Source organism: Rhinolophus ferrumequinum, chromosome 21, assembly GCF_004115265.2.
Source record: "Rhinolophus ferrumequinum isolate MPI-CBG mRhiFer1 chromosome 21, mRhiFer1_v1.p, whole genome shotgun sequence".
NCBI classification, from domain to species: Eukaryota; Metazoa; Chordata; class Mammalia; order Chiroptera; family Rhinolophidae; genus Rhinolophus; species Rhinolophus ferrumequinum.
This window is the reverse complement of record NC_046304.1, coordinates 37,608,776-37,617,961: the sequence shown is the minus strand read 5'-3', so window position 1 is coordinate 37,617,961 and position 9,186 is coordinate 37,608,776. Positions and strand designations below refer to the sequence as shown.

The following is a 9,186-nucleotide window of genomic DNA, read 5'->3' as shown; positions in this document are numbered from 1 at the left end:
TTCAAGCCACCACCTGTCTGGCTCCACAATGCATGCTGGTTCCATGGTTCACACCGTTTCTGGAAGTCCTGAGGCTCAAAGGCAGCCTCCAAAACTGGGGTTCGATCCAGTAAGGGAAAGAGAGTCATAGAATTATTATAACTATTAAATAGAAAGGACTCCAAGATCCAGCCTTGTCACTTTACTGAGGGAAAATAGGCTCAGAGAGGGTAGGTGAGAGGCCTCAGGTCACACAGTGAGCAAAGCAGAGTGAGACCATGAACTCAGCTCTCCTGTAAGAGCCAGACATGTAGGATCCCCATGGCTGCATCCTGAGACAGCCCTGGGATGGTATCGCTGAGGCCATTTCAGCCATGGCTGTCACCGTGGGGCAGGGAGTCCTTCCATGGGCTGACTCACTGCCTGGGGACGCAGCTGCCACAAAGCCGCTTGTGCCAAGGCCCTGCCGGTCCCTCGGGCTCCAGGAACAGGAGCCAGATTCCTGCCGCCCCAGCCTGACACGACCGACTCGTTTTTGTGTATTTTCTCTCAGCTCCACACCCCCCAAAGCTGGGTGGGAACTCTGAGCAGCACAGCGAAGTGAGTAGACCCTGGGCTGAGTAATGTGGAGTGGGGAGTTGGACGGGACCTGGAGTGATGAAATCTGGATAGGAACTCAGAGTCAGCAGTTAAAAGGACTCCACCTTTCCCAGGTGTATATAAAGGTGCCTGGAGTTTGAGGCAGCCCCAGCATCCTTCCAGCCTCCCTGAGCACCTTTCTCTTCTCTCTGCTGACTCACTCGCTCACTCACCTCCCTCCTCGGCACCATGACCACCTGCAGCCGCCAGTTCACCTCCTCCGGCTCCATGAAGGGCTCCTGTGGCATTGGCGGTGGCTCCAGCCGCATGTCCTCCGTCCTGGCTGGAGGGTCCTGCCGGGCCCCCAGCGCCTACGGGGGCCTGTCAGTCTCCTCCACTCGCTACTCCTCCGGGGGGTCCTGCGGACTGGGGGGCGGCTATGGCGGCGGCTTCAGCAGCAGCAGCAGCTTTGGTGGGGGCCTGGGTAGTGGTTTTGGAGGAGGATGTGGTGGATTTGGTGCTGGCATCGGTGGTGGCTTCGGTGGTGGCTTTGGCGCTGGTTTTGGTGGTGGCGATGGCGGCCTCCTCTCTGGCAACGAGAAGATCACCATGCAGAACCTCAACGACCGCCTGGCCTCCTATCTGGACAAGGTGCGCGCCCTGGAGGAGGCCAACACCGACCTGGAGGTGAAGATCCGTGACTGGTACCAGAGGCAGCGGCCCAGCGAGACCAAGGACTACAGCCCCTACTTCAAGACCATCGAGGACCTGAGGAACAAGGTGGGTGGGCCATGGGGGTGGCTCTGGTGGCTGGAGCGTTGAAAGAAGTCATGGCTGCAGTGGCCCCTAGAAAAGCACTTGGTAACATCTCCATTTTATAAACAGGGAGACTGAGGCCGGCCTTGGGGGTGTGGCCAAGGGCCACTCAGAGAATTGGTGGTAGAGGGTCCTTTTTCAGCATCTAGGTGTCTGAGCTGGGCCAGGACCCCTGACTTTCTTATGCCCTGCAAGCATTCTTTGCACTGCCCCCTCAGCTTCTCTCAGCCTGGGGCCCAGGATGCATTGGTGGGAGAGGTAGGCTGCATCCCCTGCACATCCTGAGCTGGGTGGAGAAAGCACCCCAGGCTGGCTGGGGAAGCCCAGGACCTGAGCTGCCTGCTAGGTGACCCCCAAACTTGAAGGAGTTCTTTCTCCCCTCGGTGCTCTTCACCCCTGAGTAGCAGGATCTTAGCTGACCCTGTTCTTTATCCCCTGTGCAGATCATTGCAGCCACCATCGAGAATGCTCAGCCCATTCTGCAGATTGACAATGCCAGGCTGGCAGCCGATGACTTCAGGACCAAGTAAGCGGCCTGTGGTGGGCTGAGGGCAGAGAGGATAGGGCAGGGGTGAGCAGTGGGGCTGTCCATCCAGGAGCACCGGCAGGACTTGAGTCTCAGAAGCCTCATGGATGGCACCTGATACGCTGACCTCTGTCCTGCCAGGTATGAGCATGAGCTGGCCCTGCGCCAGAGCGTGGAGGCCGACATCAACGGCCTGCGCAGGGTGCTGGACGAGCTGACCCTGGCCAGAGCCGACCTGGAGATGCAGATTGAGAGCCTGAAGGAAGAGCTGGCCTACCTGAGAAAGAACCACGAGGAGGTGAGGTCGCTGCATTGGCAGTGGGAGGCTGGTTCAAGGGGATTGCAGAAGCACTTGGGTCAGGAAAGGGGCCAGCTGAGCCGACCGCTTCCCGCCATCCCTTCCTAGGAGATGCTAGCCCTGCGGGGTCAGACAGGCGGGGACATCAATGTGGAGATGGACGCCGCCCCGGGCGTGGACCTGAGCCGTACCCTGAATGAGATGCGTGACCAGTACGAGCAGATAGCAGAGAAGAACCGCAGAGAAGCCGAGGCCTGGTTCCTGAGCAAGGTGAAGTCTGGGGTCCTCAGCCTGCCGGCAGGACTTCCCAGCCAGGGGGCGCGTCTGGAGCGCCTCACACCTGCTCTTCTTTCCTATCTCAGACAGAGGAGCTGAACAAAGAAGTGGCCTCTAACAGCGAACTGGTGCAGAGTGGCCGCAGTGAAGTGACCGAGCTCCGGAGGGTGCTCCAGGGCCTGGAGATTGAACTGCAGTCCCAGCTCAGCATGGTATGAAGGGCCCGGCCCCGCCGCAGCCCCCAAGTCACCAGTAACGGCCACAGTACAGTCCCAGCTCTTTTTTCCCCAGGAATGGAACTGAGGGGATCATTGTACCTATTATAATACATAGATAGAGAAATTAAGGCCCAGAATGGTGGAATTACTTTTCTCCATGTTGTCTGGCCTATAAGTAGCCCATTTGGGGTCAAAATCTACACACCTCACAGGAAACATACCCAGAGACCTGGAGGGATAGCAGTGACCATCTCCGTTGACTCGCTTTTTCTTTCTCCCACTCACAGAAAGCATCCCTGGAGGGCAGCCTGGAGGAGACCAAAGGCCGCTACTGCATGCAGCTGTCCCAGATCCAGGGGCTGATTAGCAGCGTGGAGGAGCAGCTGTCCCAGCTGCGCTGCGAGATGGAGCAGCAGAGCCAAGAGTACCAGATCTTGCTGGATGTGAAGACACGTCTGGAACAGGAGATAGCCACCTACCGCCGCCTGCTGGAGGGCGAGGATGCCCAGTAAGTGCCTGGCCCCCAGTTCTGCCCCACAGACCCTTCAGCCCAGTGCTGCTCCCAGCTCACCTCACTGCTCTGCCTTTTCTCCCCCACAGCCTCTCCTCCTCCCAGCACACATCCGGCCAAGCCTATTCTTCCAGAGATGGTAAGGTTCCTGAGGGTCCCGGGCATACCAGAGCCCCCAGACCTCCCTTTTCCCTGTGTTGGACTAACTTTGCTTCCAGAGCTCTTCTCACCTCCTCTTTTCTCTCCCACAGTCTTCTCCTCCTCCTCGTCTTCCTCCGGCCGCCAGACCCGGCCCATCCTCAAGGAGCAGGGCTCCTCCAGCTTTAGCCAGGGTCAGACTTCCAAGCACTGATCTGCCTCTCCCAGGTCCTCCTGCCCACCCACCGGCCTCACCCCCTGCAGGCACGGGTCACGCCCCTGTTCTTCCAGCACAGTTCCCAGCTGTCTCCCCTCCCTCTCTGCTGGTGGTAGGCTAATAAAGCTGATTTTCTGGTTGATGCAAACCTGTGTGGTCTCCGTTCTTGAACTGAAGGGAGAGGAGTTGACGGTGCCTCTCAGGAACCTTCTGGGACCTCACAGCCTGAAGGATGCCAGAAAGAGCAAGGCTCAGAAGAGTTTGCAGGGTCTTCTTGGAAGACCTCCAAGCCATTGCGGGAGTGGGAGGTGGGACACAGGATAGGAGGGAGCTCATACGTGTTGACAGACGCCGTGTGAGGCATTGCACAGAGATTCTTTCCTTAGACCCTCCTGGTAACTCTGGGAGGTGGGTGTGATCAGGCCCATTTTGGAATGGAGACAACCCTGGGATTCAGAGAGGTTAAGTGACTTGCATGAAGACACACACATCGTCAGTGGCACCACTGTGGTTCACACTCAAGGCTGTGTGGCTACAAAGTCCAGGCCTTTCTTTTATACTACTCTGACTTTTTAGGTATTTTCACCCAAAGACTCCAAAGCTCACACGAGTTTTGTGTTGGATGGTGGAAGGGAGAGCCTTGTGCCTTGGGGATGGTATCCAGGGTTAGGACCTTTCTTCTCCTAACCTGTTCCTCGTCACTCCTGTCACCTTCTTCCTCTTCTTCATTCCCCTCAGCCTGTGAGTCGAGTGTGACGAGTCCCCTAGGAAATATCTGTCACCTGTGTGCTCTATCCCCACCCCCGCCACCACATTCGGTCCTGCTTCCTCTCTCCCCAGAACTGGCCACAGCCTACTCACTGGGACCCCTTACTGTCCATCTCTCCCATCCCCATTTCTGCCTAATGACCTTTCTAACAAGAATGTGGTCAAGGTCAAGAACAAGGATGTGACCAGGAGTCTGGTGCTGAAAACCACCTACGACGTTCCCTTTCCCCTCTGATACTCGGCACTTCCTTCTCAACCTGCTTTGGTACCTTCCTGCCCTTCCCTGCCTGGCACTCCATGAATCAGACATACCTGACTAATTGCAGTGTTCCACACCTGTCCCTTGCCATGGATGCCTTCCACATATAAATTTGTCATTAAAAAAATCAAAGTTATGTATGTGCAACATAGTAAGACCTGTTAGGAAAAAGATCCATCCTAATTTGTGTCCTGCGCCTCCATTCCCACCTCCTACTTATAACTCGTAGCTGTTACTTTTGGCATTTGCCTCTTTTTTTTTCCCTAAATTACAGTTGTATACAACCAGTTTTACTTTTGAATCACTTGACTTCCTGCTCTAAAGGATGGAGACTTAGCTCTCTTATACAGCGCTGCCCCCTTCACTTTTTCCTATCCTTTTAATATATTTATATTTTCATTAGAGAAATGTTTAATATTTATATTATTATGACTATTTAAATATTATTCACAGTCAAATCATGCTTTATACTATATTAAATTTTCTTGGAATAAATATATCTTTTTCAATTTGTTTCGGTTTTCTACGTACCTATCGCTAATTTATTCTCTCATTTCACTGCCAGAAGTATAAATATCCTCTTAATATATTAAACACCGCATATTCCATCAATTTCATCTTCTCAAAGATGTCCCTCCTGGAGCTCTCTGTCCGCCTGCTTCGGTCTGTCTGGATGCTCTCTAGGCTGCTGTCACCCTGGAAGCTCCCCTCACTGTCACGCTGGGCATCTTTTTCTGTGTTACATCCCTTGTTTCCTGGATCCCACATCTTCCTTTTTCCTTCCCCCGCCCCTTCATTTAGTGAAGCACATAGACTTATGAGGGACTTGTAGACCTTTTATGTCTAAAAATACGGTTAGCGCCCCCTCACTCTTGACTGATAGTTCGGCTGGGTGTGAAATTCTAGGGAATTCTATGATATTCTCTCAGCATTTTAAAGGTATTTTTACACTGTTTCCGGGCATCCATTGTTGCTATTAACAAGTCTAATGCTGTTTTGATTCTAGATGTTTCGTACTATCCTATTTCCACCCTTTTCCCCAGAACTTTTGGGTTCTTCTCTTTCTCTCTAGCAGGTGTTCTGCCTTGATGTGGCTGTGTCCTCACCTCTTATATTGGACACTTAACAGAATCTTTTAATGTGGAAACTCATGCTCTTCAGTTCTGGGAAATTTTCTTGAATATTTATTTGATAGTTTTCTCTTCTCCATTTTCTCTTATACTGGAACCCCTTTTTTCCTATGTATTTCATTCTACTTTCCCTAACTTGTCTTTTTTTGACTTTCTGAGATTTCCCTAAATTTTGTCATCTAAACATATCATTTAGAGTTTAAAAAAATCTGATATATTTGTAATACTTTATAGCTCTGGATACTTCTTTTTATAGTCTCTTGTTCTTGTGTCAAGACAGAATATTTTCTCTTATCTCTTTGAGCCTATTAATCATGGCTTTAATAATTCTTCTATTTAGTATATAAAACACAACCAAAATCACACTGGATGTCTATATCATTTTGCATCCAGTTTTTATTAATATTATGAGAAAAGCACTTCCCTGTGTTATTAAAAGTGGTATCTAGCAGTCCACCTTATCTGCAGGGAATACATTCAAGACCTAGTGGACGCCTAAAACTGCGGATAGTAACAAACTATATATACTATATTTTTTCCTATACATACATACCTATAATAAAGTTTACAGCTCCTCTTTGTCATATCTGAATTGCCAGCATCACGATTCTTGTGCTTTGGGGCCATTATTAAGTAAAATAAGGGTCACGTGAACACAAGAACTGCGATACCACGATGGATGATCTGATAAATGAGATGATGGGTAGTGTATACAGTGTGGATACGTTGGACAAAGGTATGACTCTTGTCCTGGGCAGGATGGAGCAGGATGGTAAGCGATTCAATCCCGCTACTCAGAAAGGTGTGCAATTTAAAACTTATGAATTGTTTATTTCTGAAATTTTCAATATAATATTTTTGGACTGGTTGACAGTGGATACCTGAAAGCATGGAAAGTGAAACTGAGGATAAGGGGGGGTACCACTGTACATTTTTTTATTGGGGAATAGTGGGGAACAGTGTGTTTTTCCAGGATCCGTGAGCTCCAAGTCAAGTCGTCATTTTTTTTCAATCTAGTTGTGGAGGGTGCAGCTCACTGGCTCATGTGGGAATCGAACCAGCAACCTGGGTGTTATAAGCACTGCACTCTAACCAACTGAGCCAACCGGCTGCCCCTCACTGTATATTTTTAATGCTGTTTCCACTGGGTTTGTTTGTTTGGTTTTTTTTTTTCCGTTGCCATTTAAAATAATGTGGCAATAAACATCTTTCTGTGTAAAGTTTTACAAATATTTTGCATTTATTTCCTTAGGCTAGATTCCCAAAAGAATGGCTAGGTGAGCAGATAACAGATGCTTTAAGATTCTTGGTTTGTGTTGCCAAATTGATTCACAGAGAAGTCGTACCAGTTTCCATATTTTGCCAGCAGGGAATGGGAATGCCTATTTCAAAACATGTTCACTGACTTTGAGTATTATCTTTTAAAGTTTCTTTTTTAAATTGATTTATCTGTCACTTTTAAAGCTGAAGTTCTGGAAGCACCCTTATACTGAAATGTAGTCCTGGCCTGGGTTACTAAAACTCCGGAGCTGGAGCACCTGCTCATGAGTTGTTCAGTAACGAGATGTTGGAACAGAGGATATAAAGTACCCTCTGCCTGGGTGTGGGGAGTAATTGTAACAAAGCTGTCTGTGCCAGTTCAGACTCCAAAGCTGTTCAGAGTCCATACCAACCAACAATGGGCCCTCAGGAAGCTCCATGAGAAAGGCCTCCATTGGAAAGATGGGGAAACTGATGTCCCAAATAATTAAGGGGGAAAAAACTTTCTTGGGGGTCTCCCAGCTAGTTATGAAAATTCCCTGAGAGCAGGAACCTCGTTTCTCCTGTTCATTGCTGTATCCTGTAGACACAAAACATGAACCCCTTTAAAGAAGGACAGTATCGAAGCAGCAATGTAAGCTTCCCTTTTCATAAGGGAACCAGCTTTTCTGTCTGGAAATGCCTTGCTTGCTGCCTGGGTTTCTCAGGCTAAGATTTAAGTCCCAAATCAGATTGCATTTTGCTATTGGCTGGCCTGGCAATGAGATGGGGAGATTGAATGCTCTCCAGTGTTCCTTGTAATTTGTCTACTTTGAACACACCCTCAGATTCTTTATGCTTGAGTTAGTGTCAAAGTTTGTGGAATATTGTCTCAGATAATTGCATAAAGTGCTAAAACAATAGCTGGAGTGAGAATTAATGATAGCTTATAAAGTGTATCTGCTGATGTAAATGAATTAGTGGTAAGCTCGTAAGTTTTTGCTTTCTTTGGATCCATTGTTTCTGAGAGCTATAAAAAACACAGCGTCCCTCTTGAGTCTGAGATAAGGGATTTCTCATGTTTGCCTTCCCACTGCTGGCGCTTGTTTAAAGCCTCTGACAGTCCCTGAAACATAAACATGAATGAAGCTTTCTTTTTGCTTGTCCTCCACAACCCTTAGATAGCACCCAGCCTGCAAGGGACACTCAATAAAGACTTGTGGAGTCAAACCAAGCATTTGGTGTAGAGACCTCTGCTCTTTCTGGCCTCCATGGAATCTTCTCAGAAGCAAATTTCTTGAGGATAGGCTTTTTTGGATTCCGTGTGCCTCTCGTCATGTTGGTCCAAGGCAGTCCCCATGGTATTGATGAACTGCCATGGAAGAGAAAGCGAGTATTTTCTTGAGCCATGGAGGGGTAAGCCAGGTGTGCGAGAGCCGAGGCGTCGAGCGTGTACAGCTATTTATCTGGCCTTCCATGCTGATGTGCTGTGTGTTCACCACCATGGCCTGATAGAACTTTGTGTCCTCCCGTCCCCAATTGTCCAGGACCACTGAAGGAGCAGATCAAGGGGTGTTAAAGCAAAGATGGCTATTTGGGAGAGTCTATTTCTGACTTGGCTCCCTGTTAACCCATTGCTGGGATCCAAGGTTTCCTATCTTTCCTACAATCATAGGATTATTACACATAAAATACTGGGGGAGCAAAAAAAAAAAGTATACAAGTGGACACTTTGGTCAACGTTACTCAAGCAGTAATTCGCCGTAATCAGAAGTGTCTGGACGTTGATGGTAACCACTATGAGCGCCTCTTGTAATTGCAGAAGTCAAATGGGACTTGTACTCATCTTTTGTTATCGGTATATATTGAGTATTACAATTTTAATAGTTTTTTCCTTTCTTAAAATGTGTATACATTATTTTGGCATCCTCTGTAGATATGTTTTGGTCCTTCCAGCTTTTATCTGCCACACGAATAGTGTAACAACATAAATGGAAATGTAAAAAATAAAAACATTCATCCACTGTTCTGTCCCCAGGGTTTTTATTCTCCCAGGCTCCCTTCCAGCCTCATTACGTGTGAGTACATAACAAAGATGATTTTCAAATATTTAAGGGGCTTTATTATTAAATGAATAAGTTCATGGATATAAAAAACCAGTATAAAAGGACAAAGATATTTATTGCTGCATTATTTATAGTGACTGAAAATGGAAAACAAAGTGACTACCTC

The 9,186-nt window shown here is 48.4% G+C and overlaps 1 protein-coding gene across 1 annotated transcript; it reads left to right on the top strand.

The window, feature by feature from the left end:
* Window positions 1-724: 724 nt before the first annotated feature.
* On the top strand, window positions 725-3,701 carry KRT16 (keratin 16). The gene is made up of 8 exons (XM_033089967.1): window positions 725-1,338; window positions 1,818-1,900; window positions 2,042-2,198; window positions 2,307-2,468; window positions 2,561-2,686; window positions 2,980-3,200; window positions 3,293-3,342; window positions 3,455-3,701. Exons 1-8 carry the CDS (start codon window positions 808-810, stop codon window positions 3,553-3,555), a joined length of 1,431 nt encoding a protein of 476 aa, XP_032945858.1. The 5' UTR covers window positions 725-807; the 3' UTR covers window positions 3,556-3,701.
* The last annotated feature ends 5,485 nt before the right edge of the window (window positions 3,702-9,186 follow it).

Bases quoted from the DNA above. Each gene is read 5' to 3' on its own strand.
- KRT16 (XM_033089967.1), top strand. From the start codon at position 808: ATGACCACCTGCAGCCGCCAGTTCACCTCCTCCGGCTCCATGAAGGGC. The intron at 1,901-2,041 runs GTAAGCGGCCTG...CTGTCCTGCCAG, and splicing joins GCCGATGACTTCAGGACCAA to GTATGAGCATGAGCTGGCCC. The intron at 2,199-2,306 runs GTGAGGTCGCTG...ATCCCTTCCTAG, and splicing joins TGAGAAAGAACCACGAGGAG to GAGATGCTAGCCCTGCGGGG.